The sequence below is a fragment of the Rhinopithecus bieti genome, unplaced genomic scaffold (genome assembly GCF_001698545.2).
Source record: "Rhinopithecus bieti isolate Rb0 unplaced genomic scaffold, ASM169854v2 scaffold_2254, whole genome shotgun sequence".
Taxonomy (NCBI): Eukaryota; Metazoa; Chordata; class Mammalia; order Primates; family Cercopithecidae; genus Rhinopithecus; species Rhinopithecus bieti.
The window spans coordinates 3270656-3284933 of record NW_016803982.1 but is presented as its reverse complement, the minus strand read 5'-3'; the positions used below and the strand labels follow the sequence as shown (position 1 = coordinate 3284933).

The following is a 14278-nucleotide window of genomic DNA, read 5'->3' as shown; positions in this document are numbered from 1 at the left end:
CGCCACTGCTGCCCCCGCCGCAGGGGTAGCTGCCCGCGCCGGGGTGCACGACCAAGGCTGCAGCACGGGCGGCGGCTGCCGGAGCCTCGGGGTGTGCCGGGAGCGCCTGGGAGGGAGGGCTGAGGCCCAGCGCGCTCGCCTGGGCCATGTGCTCGGGTCTGAGCGGAGTGGTGGCCACGCCGGGGTCAGCGCCCAGGTCCCGCGGGCGGACGTGCGCGACGGCGGCGCGGAGTTGGGAGTGGGCGGGCGGGCCGGCCAGCGCCGGGAAGCCTGTCATATTCTGAAGCGGCTGAACCTGAGCCGTTGCCAAATCCGCTAATCTCAGCGCTGGCGGGTTCCTCTTGCTCAAAGGGGGCTCCATCAGAACTACACAATCAGGCCCATACACCCTCCGTGGGGGGACTTTTTTCCCTCTGCCCGCCTTCAAAAACATGTATATATTAGGCGCTCTTTAACTTCTTTTGTCCTGGCCTCCTAACTCTGGTTATTCTTGTTCCCACTCTATCCTCCAGCGATTGGCAGAGTGAACACCACATTTGAGCTGCACAGTGGGACCGAGATTTTGGAAATGGCACGGGTGGGATTGGAGGGAGCTGCGTGATTGGCAGTAGCCTCGGCTGCCCGATTGGCTCTCGTACAGGCCCTCGACCCAGCGGGGATCCGCCCCCGTGCTCGCGGCCGCCTGCGCTTTCGCTTCGCGCCCCCTCCTTCGCTGGAGCCCCGCGTCCCCGCCTCCCCAGGGATGCCCAAGTTGCACTTGCAGAAAGTTTGAGCCTGGCCTGCGCGCGCAGCGCGCCGCTCACCCTTGACGCTCCTAGTGGAGCGCGCGCCGGCACGCGGGCAGAGGGCGCGGGGTGGTGAGGGGTTGAGGATTCCCAAGGGGCAGTTCCAGTTTCAAACACCTCGGCCTCACCTCTCGCTGTGTGCCTTCTGGCACCCAAGTACTTTCTACCTCCACTTCCCTTGGGGGGTGGAAGAGCCCTGGGCTGCTCTTTGGGAGAGGAGTGTCCTACCTGCAGTGGTGATGCTAGAAACTTCTGGTTTGGACACCCTACGTGCCTAGCGCTCACCTAGGGCGCACAGACAGTAGACGGAGTGAAGAAGGTAAAGTCTATTGGTTGCAAGACAACTGGAGTGATTTGGCTCCGCGAAACACCAGGTGAAGTCAAAATAAGTCTTTCCCCCAAAGGAACCGTTTTACCTCGACTTTTTAGCTCATGGAGTCCTTTTCAACATGGTTCAAAGGAGTTGACTGGAAGTGTAATCTCACTACTCATCGGTTCTAGATCTGCCACTTCCAATTAGATCTACAGTAGGGGCGGGGGAGAGGAGATCGGGCAGCAATTCTAACTTTTGCCTTTCGGAGATACAGTAGCAGGGCAGGCCAAACGGCATCTCTTCAGAGACAAGCCGCTAAATGAGCACCATCCTTTAAGCAGAATTTCTCCTTCCGGTCCAGATCGCAGTCCACAGTCCACAAGTATGCCTCAGTTTCTTTGACTGGTCCACAATGAGAACTGATCCAATAGAGTATTATTTTGAAATCAAGAAATATATTTGCTTTTTATTTGCTGATAGAATAATCTTTCGCCTTCTTACAGTTTTCTCATTATCCAGTCTACCTCTAAGATGTCTTATTTGAAAACCGTAAAACTGGCTTTTAAAACGAATCCTATCCCTTTCCAGCGGTTTGGTATCAAATCGATTTTTTAAAATAGAAATTCCCTCCTTCACTTTTGGTGGGTGGAGAAATGTGGGACCCTCCCCCCAAATTAGGGGTTTTACTTCCCCAAAGTGTCCTTTTCAGATTTTAAAAGAAAACATTTTTGAAATTTGTGATGTTCCAAAATGCTCAAATATTAAAGTCAGGGTTTTAAAATTTGTATTTTGCTGCCATCTGTAACATTACTTGTAAAAAAAAAATGATAATGATTAGAACGTGATTTTTTTCTTTGGGGATACAATAAAACATGTTTCCAACTTAATTCGTTTGCAGTCCAAGTAAAAGTAGACTACACAAAGCCGTTATCGGGGAGGTGGCCCTGGGAAGTAATCAGAAATATTCTCAAAAGAGTTGATTCGATAGCGCCATTTACATTGGTGTGAACGATGTTTAACAGGGGGCTTCGGTATGAGACTTAGGAATGTCATTTCTTTTATAAAACTGACAAGCAAACAAAGACAATGCTACCATCAAATTTTAAATGGACTTTTAAGCTTCAATGACGTTCAAATATGGGGAAATAAAGGCGTGTGTGGAAATAAAACGAAAAAAATTTAATAAACAGCGGTAACAAAATCTTCATCTCTCTTTGGAAAGGACCAGTCCTTTCACAATTTTTATATCAAAGACTTAAAACATTTCAAGCCAACCAGGCAGAGGTTGATCGAGAACTGTGCCATCTCCATGGATAGTATATGAAGAAAACATCATATTTGGAATTATCACTGTCTTCGTTTCCTCTCCGAACACTTGCAATGAGTTTCCATTATTTGAATTTCTTGGCAATAAGCATTAATTCTTGTAGTAATGGCAGCTTTGGGTTCAATCCTGCAGGTTATAAGTAAAAACAAAACAAAACAAAAAGAATGAATAAAGAAAGAAGAAAATAAACACAAGCTAGCCTTTAATATGAACTGTTCAGCATTTTATTGTGCAATAAAATGGGTACCTCCACCCCTTCAAAATAGCTTTTCGTCAAAATTATAACTGCTTTGTTTTATTGAATTGCTGAAATTTAATGGTTTAATGGGTGAAGGCATGAAGGAAAGGCTGTAAAAATGTGAATAATGGTGTAGCAGAGCCGTGCGGAATCTGGAACCCGCCTCCTTGTACAACTCTTGTTAAACACAGCGTGATATGTATCTGTCATCGATTTAATATGTCTTAATTCAAATATAGCTCCCTGATCAATTTCTTTTTATGGAAGCCTTAAAAAAGAAAAGACTTTCTTAGGAAATAATAGAGATTTGGATAGCGATAGGAAAGAAGGATATTTACAAAGTGAGTTTAATGAATATTTGCAAATTTATGACCAAACCTAGACCCTAAAAAGATAATTGACTCAGGTAAATCGACTTGAGATGCTAATTCTTAAAAGAAAAGACTGGGAGCAAAATTTCAATCAACACCAATAAGGCGCCAATAAACCGCCTGCCAATTAAACCTGAGAATAGGCCTAGCTAGATGGTCATCAGGAAGGCTTGCAGTGGATTTCCGGGATTGCCTTTCTTTATAAAAGAGCTTTTATTTTGTAGAAGCGCTTTTGTTATTGTGATGACCCGCCTGACCCCAGGTGCGCTGTTTCTTTTTCAAGGTATTTGGGAGCCAAATCAAACCCCCTTAACATCCCAAGTTTCTGAAGACCCAATAACTCTGTCACACTTCCTAAATAAACACCAACAATTTCCAGGGCGCTGAAGGGAATTATAATACTAGTTTTAAAAGCAGGGGGCTGTGGAAGGCATTATGCCAATTCTTCTGTGGGTTTGGCCCGCATATTTCGACGGTGGTGCTGGTCGTCAGGGCCAGTCCTCAAACCCATGCCCCTTTCTGCGTTTTGCAGCGGAGGTGCCTGTGTGGAGGCAGCAAAGTGGCAAGCCATGGAAATGTCCTTTCTGGAGTTAGCAAGGGCTCTTGCGGGGTGTCTATTTCCAGACCTCTAGGTTGCACCCCGAACCCCAAAGTCCTTCCAGCCCCAGACAAGGTAGCGAGTAGCCTGGGGAGATGAGAGGCCCAGTAAACGGCCAGCTAACCAGAACCCAGGTTAGCTGAGCTAACCACGTTCAGCTGCCTGGAGGCCACGGTACCCGATCTCTGGGGATGCTCGAGCTTGCGGCTTCCCGCTGCGCGGAGTCGGGGGACTGAGGCTCCACCACTCCCCGGTGCCCTCTGTATGTCACCGAACACAGCCAAGTTTCCTGCGATGGGTGTAGGCAATTAATAAACTCCAAGGGAAGTGAATTGGACATTTCCTGGCTTTTGAGTCTTTGTTTGATTGTTTCTGCAGGCGGAGGGAGGGGGGATCTCGGGGACGATGGGGTGGAAAAGAAAGGAGCTGGGGGACCCACCGAACCGCCTTTTATTGCCCCTGCAATTGCTTTACGACTCGCTGGTCCCGCGTGATTTCTGTGAGAGCGGCCTCCCTGTAGAAGGGCTGGGTGTCGGCGGGTTTGGAGCATCTAGTGTCATTTGGGCCGCGCCAGGGGCGGGTTCAAGGGCGAATGGGGCACCCGAATTACTAGAGGAGTCGAAGGACCTTTGAACCCTAGCCCAAGGGCGCCAATGGGTGCTTAATAGGCGCAGAAGTAGGGGGTTGCTAGCAGACACTGGGAAGGGCCTGATGGTCCACTGAGACCTTTCCTAAAAGCTAGGGCGGGGTGGGCAAAGGCACCAGCACAGTTGCATTTTAGTAGACCTTCGCCAGGGCCGTAAGTGATGGTGACTTAGGGTCCAAGGGTTTCCCCAAATCAGGTTCGCCAGGCTAGGCAGAGAGTTTCAGGGCAGCCTCTCCTGGCCACCCGCCCCGTCTGCACGAGGCAGGGACCGGATCCCCATCCCCACCCTCCAGCCTTGGCAACTCGCAGTCTGACTTGCGTGGAGGCTGCGACTGGCCCAAGGCCTTTGGGTGCTCAAAATCGCTCCGTAATTCGCAGCCCTCTCAGGGGCTCTTCGAGGGTTACCGCCCTCCTGAGCTGGCGCTGAGTCATGAGGCTCAACGGATATGCGTGGAGCTAAGAGTATCCAGAAAAGTGCTTCTAATAGCCCTATCACACTTATGTAGACTTAATGAGGATGAAAAGGCGGAAGACTGGGGCTGTGTGGCCGTGACTGATATGTTGGATTCCGTGGGGATTTGTTTTGTCTTGTTGTTTGTACAGTCATGAAATGGGCCTATCCCATGTCCACCTCACCTCTGTGGTTGAAAGCCACTGAAAAACTATCACTCCCTTTACTTCCTTACTACTAAAGAATAAGTTGAATAAAATTTGCATGTCACCAAATACTCTCATTTAGTTTGCAGTCATTTCTACTCTCAGAGATAGAAGTTGTTGGAGAAAGACCTTTGACCTACAGTTGACCATTAGGATTGACAATTTCTTGGGAAATGCATTATTGTCCTAAAATATGTCCAGAAGGTCAAAACAACCACAGAACTCTCTTGCATGTTCACAGTTCATATAACCACTCAATATTTATTTGTGTTGGCCCCTCCATGTGCTTCTCCTCCCCTTCATCTCTTACCCTTTAGGATGTTTTTGGATGGGAAATGAAGAAGTAGAGGTTGTGCAGTTAACAATAAAATCTCAAATTTCTTGGGTAGTTCCTCTCACTCCACACCCCTTCCAATATCTATACTTCAATATTTGAAGAAGCTGTTGAGATAAATCAAATAGTGACACGCTGATGGATTTACTTGTGTAAGCAATATGGTTGACATATGGCATTGTTATTTATGAATGACAGCATAAATTGTATTACAAAGTCTATTGCAATAATACTACAGTTTATTGGAAAGCTGTTCGCCTGTCATCTGTATTCAATCTCTCTGGATATAGTTCGCCTGGGAGCCCAAAGGATAGGTCTTCAGAATAATTAAACACATTCACGTTAGCTAATGCCTCCTATTTTTTGTTGTTTGGTTTTGTTTGTTTTTCAGCAGTAGAATCACTCCCATCAGGAAAGAGAAGACAAGTAAGGACAATTAATTCTCTTCCTTTTGGAAAACCACAACCACTGACTATTACCAACGCAGGGGTGAAGTCCAGGGTGGTTAATAGCTTCTATTTTTTCTGAGTCCCTTTTGACAAATACACAAATATTTGCACCCCTATCACTAAACTGCTGGTGAGCACATATTTTATATGGAGACTTTTTATAAGCCCAGTTACAGGACAGTAAATTTTAACTGTAGGAAGAAAAGACATTCTTTTAGCAAACTAGAGAGGGCCTTATCCTATCACAACCTCATTCAGCACCCCTACTTCTTAAAAATGGTATTTAAAAGTTACAACATTGGCTGAGATTTTCACAATTTCCCCTTCTTTTACGTTACACTTCTCTAAAGCACTAACAAAGAACTTTTGTTCTAGGTGGGTTTTATAGAAGGGGCTCCCACACCACACATGTGGTCCTTCATGGGTCGGGGTCACCCAGCCCAGGAGTGGCTGAGAAGGCGGAATCAAAGGTGCCCTGCAACTTAATATCCTGTTGATGATCTTGTTGAATTTATGAGTCTGTGATACAGATGATGGTGCTGGAATCCTGTGAAATCCCCCCCTTTTTTTTGTCACTTGTTTCTCTCATTTATTCTCTCAACTCTTTCCCACTACCCCCATTTCCACCTTCTTCCTTAAGACGAAAATTAAAAGTTTGAGTGGTGTGGCAACCGAGAACTTCTGCTTTTCAATGTAAAGGTCAATTTTGTTTGCCTGTTCTTTGGCTTCTCCTGTCCAGCAATGTATACCTATGTGTGTGTGTGAGGGTAGAGTGTGTGCATACACGCTATATTTATGCATAGGTACACAAAACACATCCCATACCACAAAAGAACTCTGTCAACACTGTTCACCGATGCCCACAAACTACAACGAGGTGCTCTGGTTGATGGGCGCTCAGGTATTTGTCGGGATTTTCTGGTTTTTGAAGACAACCCCAATTCTCCATCGCGCTGCCATTCCCTCTACTTGCAGAAAAATGAACACCGGCCCGCGCGGCCTGGAGCGGGATCCGCTCAAGCCCCGGCCTGCGGCCCAGCCGCACGCAGCCTCCGTAAGATTTCGGAAGCATAGTTTTGGGAAGCTTACAAAGAGGGGACATGTTTGCCGGATGGAGACAGTTGTGGGTCCTGCGGGCCTGACACTGCCACAGACGGGCCCTTCCAGAAACCTGTTGAAAAACTGAATTCACTCACAATGTGCCGCTTGGCCGCTTTTTTCCTTCAGCCAAGGAACCCGAGTCTACTTTTGAGGCAGTAACTCTGAAAGCCTTTGCATGCTTCCCCCCCCCCCCCCCCCCCTTGCTCTCTCTCGCTCTCTCTTCACTTTCCTTCCTTTAAAAAAAGTGTCATGAAGTAAAGGGGTTTCGCGGTTTGTAGAGAAATAAAGCACTTCTGAGAAGGGACGGCGACGTGACTTTGAACTTGGCTCAGCTCTTCTGTGCCCTGCAGAGAGAGGAGAACTGGAGCCGGGAAAGAATAGCCAGGAGGGCCCAACCCGCAGGGTCTCCGGCGGGAATTAAGGCGTCCGCCCCACCGCCCGGCCGCGCGCGGCCCCCGGAATGCGGCGCGAGCGAGCACCCAGCCGCGCGATCCCCAAACGCGGGAGCAGCAAAGGCGAAATCAAAGCGAAAGAGAGAATGGGTCAAAGAGGAGAGGGAGGGAGGACTGAGGAGGGGGTAAGACAGTGGGAAAGGAGGAAGACTTGGAAGTATGATGGCCTTAAAGAAGGAAGGGAAGTGAGGTCTCTGCATGTGCAGGTTTGCTATCCTCACAACCAATCTCCAAGAAAACATTTTCCTTCGGAAATATTTTTGGAGTAAGCCTTTCCAAATACTCTCCTCTTGCGCTCGCCTCCCATCCCCATAAAAATTGATGAATAAAGCAAACAAGTGTGCAATATAAAAATTGCACTAGCATTTTTTAATGGATTCAACGTAGCAAGACAGCCTTTCCGCCAGAGATGTTCTCTTTTCTCTCTGCGTCTCTGTCTCAGGTCCCTTTAGGTCTAGGGGGCCAGTTTGGCTAGTGCCCTCCGCCCCATTTTATGCACAGAGAGGGGTGTGGAAATGGGAACATTTCCTCCTTTCAGGGAAGGTGAGAATCTCCACCTTCCAGGCAAACTGCCTTGCTTTCAGACAGGATGCCACAGCCTCCCTCATTCTTGCACCCCACCCCACCCCATGACAGGGAAGAGTGGGACGGAGGAAGGGCACAGGGCCTCTTATGCAAGGGGCTGTGGCCAGCGCCAACCTGCAGAGACTTGTTTAAGCCGGGAGAGGCTGCCTGAGCCGGCGCAAGACAGCCCGGGTTCTGCCATCCATAGTGAGCTAGAGGATCCTTCCCGCGTTTTTGTTGATTTCATTTCAGAACATAATTCTGAAAATTAATTATTTTCTCTTCGTTTAATTTTATTTCAACTCCTAGAGATTTATAAATAAAAGCAGTTCTCCAGGCCAGCCAGGCGAACACGCCCGAGGCGCTGGCCTCAGGCTGTCCCTTCACACCTCTGCAGCCTCTGGACCCTCCTTTCCCTCTCTGGTTACCTCGGGAGCGCGAGATTTGGGCGGCGGGACAGGAAATGTCCGCAGCGGTCAGCCTGGGGCCGCGGCGCTGGCCAGCCGCGGCGCAGGGAGCAACCTCGCCGCCGGGCCACCGCCCGGGTGGCACTCCCTGCTCCTAGAGAAGGAGTGGATATATATGCTTTCTAGAAGGTTTAAGCCCTGCCGAGTCTGACGGCTGCTTCTCCCAAGACCCTGAGCCTGACTCGCAGCCAAACCCCGGCCTGAACCTCGCTTGGTCTCGGGCGTTCCCATACTTCCCAGCTCAAGGATGCGCGGCCCGGCTTCTGGGCATTTACCCTGAGGGTGACACTGTCTTTAAATGACTTCCAAACAACCCCCTTCCACGCGGGGGCCGCTGCCCAGTGTTTACTGCTGTAATCGGAGCAGGACGCAAGCGGCGGGGGGGAGCTCAGCGCGCTGAGGGGCGGACGTGGACGCCGCGGGGGGCGGGGAAGGCGGTGTCTGGGTGGGCGTCCGGAGGGTAGGAAGAAGGGGCATGCCTGGCTTTCTCTGTGCCCACCGTCCGGCACCTGTGGTTTCAATGCCACAGAGCAAGTTTGCAAAGGCGGGGTGAGAGTAGGGAGCGTGCCAAGCGGGCAGCAGACCGGCCCCCTGCCGCTCCTTGTGGCGCGCTCCCCGCGGGGCCCCGGGCCTGAAATGTCCCCGCGCGCAGAGCCTCCTGCTGGGCGACCCAGCTGTTAGCCACGTCTCGAGCGGCCAGGAGTGCTCCGGCCAGGCGTCCCCGGGGTTTTCGGTGTCCGCTGGGAGCTGCTCGGATCCCGGGGGAGTCGGTGGCCTACGCAGAAAGACTGGAGCGCTGGGCTGCGTCCCATTACTGACCCAGCTGAGGGCGCCTTGACCCCGCGGCCCGGGCCCGCGTCCGAGCCACGCTGGACGCCCGGCTCCCGGGAGCGCCGCGGTCGGCCGGGACTAGAAGCCGCGGCGCCGAGCTCTCGGGAGAAGCGCTGCAGGATGTCAGGCCGGGCCAGCGGGCACGTTCGGCGGCTGCCCGAGCCGGGAGCAGCTCAGGGAGCGCGGGGACCGAGGGGCGGGCCGGCCGCGGGGCGGGGCACGGATTGACTAGGCCGCGGCGGCCAATCGCGGCGCTGGGAGGGCGGCGGGCGGGTCGCGTTAAAGGGGCGGTTTGACCGGGGGCCCGGCCTCTAGCTGGAGGGAGGGAGGGAGCCGGGGCGGGAGACTAGGGCGCGGGGGGAAGGGAGAGGGAATAAAGGAGGAGACAAAAGTTAAAAATAAAAGGCTGCTGCTGCGGGTTGCGGCGGCCCACCGAAATCAACAGAGGCAGTGCGAACGCAGCCATCCCGCAGCCACAGACCTGGGAGCCCGCCTGGGCCTCCACATTCGCTCTGGGCCGCGACTGCGCTCGGGTCACGCGGCGTGGCCACTAGTTCCGGGCCCAGCGCCCGCCCGGACGGCGGGCGAGGGAGGCGAGCGAAGATCACTTTTTTATTGTTGTTATTGTTTTTCAGCCCAGCCTCCCCCTCCTCCCCTCCTCCTGCTCGCCTTCTCCCCTCCCACATCCCCTCCTCCCCTACTCCCCCGCCTACTCCTCCAGCACAACTTAGAAAGGGGGGAGCAGGCGCGGCTGCTTGCCTTCATCTGGGGAAATTCGTGGCCACTGCAAGTTTACTACCCGCGAGGCGCAGCCAAGCCAGCGTCGGTGGCCGAGGAGGGTAAACACTGCGGGCCGCAGCTTCGAACAATACCCGCCGCGCGCGGGCGGCGCGAGCGGGCCGCGGGGGAGGGAGCTGTCGCCGGAGCGCGCCACAGAGAGGACGTCTAGGACTGCGCCTGCCACCCCCGCGCCCCCGTCGCGGTCAGGTGGAGCCGCTGGTGCACTGGTCCGGGTGCCAAGCGTCGGATCTGCCTCGGGTCCTCTCCTCGCCGCCTGCCTGGCGTGCGCACCGCCGCGGCGCTCGGGCACCGTGGCCCCGCCGCGGTTGTGACTCATTCTACCGGCGCTGCTCGGCGTGGGCCGGAGGCTTCGGGTTCCGCTGGGGTGCGAGGCGAGTGAGTGTGATGGCCTGTCGCGCGCGCGGGTGCGCGCAGGGGTGGGGGCCGCGGGCGCGCGCTCCGCCCCTCCGGTAGCCCCCCTCTCCTCTCGGCTCCCCACACCTCCCTCCGGCTCCCTCCTCCCGGACCGCCCTCCCCTGCCCTTGCCCGGCCCGCCCCCGCCCCCGCCGCAGCTCCTTTAATACACTTTGGTTCTCTGCCTGGCTTTGGACTCTTCTCCTCCTCCACCTCCTCCTCCTCCTCCCGCGCCTCCTCCGCCGCCGCCTCCTCCTCCTCTTCCTCTCCGCGCCTTCGCTCCGCGCCCGGCCGCCTGAGGCAGAGCCAGGCGGCGGCGGAGGCGGCGGGCGCAGGAGAGCGGCTCTCAGGGCTGAAGCGGCCGCCACCACTGCCGCCTGCGCCTGGAGCCCGGTGGCCGCCGGACGCACAGCGCGGATCAGGAGCGGGAGTCGAGGCGGCGCGGAGGCACGGGGCTCTCTGGGACGTGCGGGCGCGCTGGCCATGCTCCTGGACGCGGGTCCGCAGTTCCCGGCCATCGGGGTAGGCAGCTTCGCGCGCCACCATCACCACTCCGCCGCGGCAGCGGCGGCCGCGGCCGCCGAGATGCAGGACCGTGAACTGAGCCTGGCGGCGGCGCAGAACGGCTTCGTTGACTCGGCCGCCGCGCACATGGGAGCCTTCAAGCTCAATCCGGGCGCGCACGAGCTGTCCCCGGGCCAGAGCTCGGCGTTCACGTCGCAGGGCCCCGGCGCCTACCCCGGCTCCGCTGCGGCTGCCGCTGCGGCCGCAGCGCTCGGGCCCCACGCCGCGCACGTTGGTTCCTACTCTGGGCCGCCCTTCAACTCCACCCGGGACTTCCTGTTCCGCAGCCGCGGCTTCGGGGACTCGGCGCCGGGCGGCGGGCAGCACGGGCTGTTCGGGCCGGGCGCGGGCGGCCTGCACCATGCGCACTCGGACGCGCAGGGCCACCTCCTCTTCCCCGGCCTGCCAGAGCAGCACGGGCCGCACGGCTCGCAGAATGTGCTCAACGGGCAGATGCGCCTCGGGCTGCCCGGTGAGGTGTTCGGGCGCTCGGAGCAATACCGCCAGGTGGCCAGCCCGCGGACCGACCCCTACTCGGCGGCGCAACTCCACAACCAGTACGGCCCCATGAATATGAACATGGGTATGAACATGGCAGCAGCCGCGGCCCACCACCACCACCACCACCACCACCACCCCGGTGCCTTTTTCCGCTACATGCGGCAGCAGTGCATCAAGCAGGAGCTCATCTGCAAGTGGATCGACCCCGAGCAGCTGAGCAACCCCAAGAAGAGCTGCAACAAAACTTTCAGCACCATGCACGAGCTGGTGACCCACGTCTCCGTGGAGCACGTCGGCGGCCCGGAGCAGAGCAACCACGTCTGCTTCTGGGAGGAGTGTCCGCGCGAGGGCAAGCCCTTCAAGGCCAAATACAAACTGGTCAACCACATCCGCGTGCACACAGGCGAGAAACCCTTCCCCTGCCCCTTCCCGGGCTGTGGCAAGGTCTTCGCGCGCTCCGAGAACCTCAAGATTCACAAAAGGACCCACACAGGTAACCGCGGGCTGGGATAGGGACCAGGCGTGGAGGGGAGACACGCACAGCCTGAGAGACTGTGGGTGCCGACGCTGGGCGCAGACCGCCAGCCGGGGACCTGGAATGGGAGGTGTTTTTGCGTATACGAGAGTGCCAGCAGCTTGTTTCTGTTGGAGGATGACAGAATATTATTGGGCTGGGTTTTTCCATGTGCGGAAATCGAGTTTTAAATGATCAGCCTCACATCAAATGTATGCTTGGGTCATGGAATTGCTTCGTTTACTCAGCCCCGGTTAATAATTTCCGTTCTAAGTGGAAAGCACAAAATAAAACTGCTCTCTAATTCGGTGCCCGGGAAGCGAGCCTAGAGAGGATTTTGCCAGCTTGTCTGAATGTGCTTTTCTGCTCGGAGTGTATGTCTGTTTGAGTGGTTTGTGTGTTTTCCCACTTCTTTTACTCGGGGTCCAAACGCCCTTCCCGGGACTGTTTCCCATTAAATGGGTCTGGTGTAAGACGAAGCTGTAATGCATTTCTCATTTTAAAAGTGTTTTTAAAGCCCGTCTCGGGGTGGGTCGCGGGGCCTTTACTGTGGTTTCGCAGCAGTTTGTGAAATTCTCTAATGGGCACCAGAGAGTTTGCGATTCCCAACTTGGACCCAGGTCAGCTAGAGCCCTAGGTCAGCTAGAGCCCTAGGCAGCGCGGCCCCGCGGGAGGATCGCGTGAGAAGAGAGAACCGCAAGAGAACGCGCCTCCTGCCTCATAGATTATTCATCTATGACCAGGTCTCAGCCAAAATCGTGCCAGACGATTTCCTAAAAGAAAGCCAAATGTTTTAGCAACTTCCCCCGTCAATATTTACTCCGAAGTGGGGATGCGCCAGCGGCCTATTGTTCTCTTCCGGGAAGGGAGGGATCCGAGGTGCGAGACAAGCTTTTAACAAGGTTTAAAATTTGAGAAATTTATTTGCATGAAATGCTCGCTTTTGAGTCCTGTGTCTGAGCGGATGTCTTTAAGAAACAATTTAGGTGCTAATGGAATTTAACGTTAAACGGTCCCCTTTCCAAGTGGAACGACGTTTGAGTTCTCGCACCTCTAAATGACTCCAAGCATTTGGAATTCTGGCAACAGGATGCAGAGGCCGCCAGAAAATTAAACGAGGAGGTTTTGAAAGGCTTTGCTGACTCCCCCAACCCTCGCCCACCAGCTTGTGCCTCTCCGCAGTCACTAGATGCTGCCTTATCTGTAATATTTACCTTTTCTTCAACTTATTTTTTAAAGACTGGAGGTGAGACTAGAATTATTAATTCAGTTTGCGGAATTTTGGATGAAAAATACTGGCTCAGTCACTCTCCACAGCCCGGCCCCCAAACAACACATAGCAACTCCAAATGTAATTGCTTACTGGCCCTGGCGAGAAATCGACAGCAGCCCAGCAGCCTGTGTGATTTTGATAATGCCCCAAATATTTTGTCATAATAACAGCTTCTCTGTGGCGAGACCAACTTGTTAGAAGCTGCAAATCCAAGAAGCCCTGTAGAAAGGCAGGCAGGGCCAGGAGCTACCCCACATGCCTGAGAAATTTGAGGAGATGGGCGTCAGCCTGGAAGAAAGTAAAATATGAAATAAATGAGCAGGACTGTCAGGCGGGAAGGCGGTTAATTTGATCTTAGTTCTGCCGCAGAGGGGATTGGACTGGTTTAAGGGACCCAGCCCCCTCAGGCCCTTCTCCCTCGCCGTGGCCCAGCCCTCTCGCAGCCTGAGTGGGGGCTCTGCAGGCTCTGGGTGTCTGCAGCCAGCGCCGATGTTTGCCGTCCACAGGGGAGAAGCCGTTCCAGTGTGAGTTCGAGGGCTGCGACCGGCGCTTCGCCAACAGCAGCGACAGGAAGAAGCACATGCACGTCCACACCTCCGATAAGCCCTATCTCTGCAAGATGTGCGACAAGTCCTACACGCACCCCAGCTCGCTGCGGAAGCACATGAAGGTACCACCGCGGCGGCCGGGAGGAGGGTGAGGCAGGCCGTGCGGTGCAGCACCGGCCTGGACCACCTCAGCCGGCCTGGGAGGGTCTCCAGGGGCCAGGGAGGCCGGGGGGACATTTCTGGGGGTGCTCTCCCCCAGGGGCCCGGCCCCACAGCAGCTGCACTCACACCCAGTCCCCTCTGGTCCCCCCTCCCGGCTTTTGTCTTGCAGGTCCATGAGTCCTCCCCACAGGGCTCTGAATCCTCCCCGGCCGCCAGCTCTGGCTATGAGTCATCCACGCCCCCGGGGCTTGTGTCCCCCAGCGCCGAGCCCCAGAGCAGCTCCAACCTGTCCCCAGCGGCGGCGGCAGCGGCGGCAGCGGCTGCGGCGGCGGCGGCCGCGGTATCCGCCGTGCACCGGGGCGGAGGCTCGGGCAGTGGCGGCTCGGGAG

At 54.9% G+C, this 14278-nt stretch overlaps 2 protein-coding genes across 2 annotated transcripts in view; one reads left to right on the top strand and one right to left on the bottom strand.

Moving 5' to 3' along the window:
- Nucleotides 1-2644, bottom strand: part of ZIC5 (Zic family zinc finger 5) — an 8870-nt gene extending 6226 nt beyond the window's left edge. Inside the window, exon 1 of the mRNA XM_017861247.1 lies at nucleotides 7-2644. Coding sequence (XP_017716736.1) covers nucleotides 7-433 — 427 coding nt within the window. The 5' untranslated portion in view covers nucleotides 434-2644. The remainder of the gene's footprint in view (nucleotides 1-6) is intronic.
- A 7855-nt stretch (nucleotides 2645-10499) lies between these two features.
- ZIC2 (Zic family zinc finger 2) lies at nucleotides 10500-14228 on the top strand. Its single transcript, XM_017861835.1, has 3 exons — nucleotides 10500-11885; nucleotides 13686-13849; nucleotides 14022-14228. The coding sequence occupies exons 1-3, from the start codon at nucleotides 10811-10813 to the stop codon at nucleotides 14064-14066; spliced, it is 1284 nt and encodes a 427-aa protein (XP_017717324.1). The 5' UTR covers nucleotides 10500-10810; the 3' UTR covers nucleotides 14067-14228.
- Nucleotides 14229-14278: the final 50 nt, after the last annotated feature.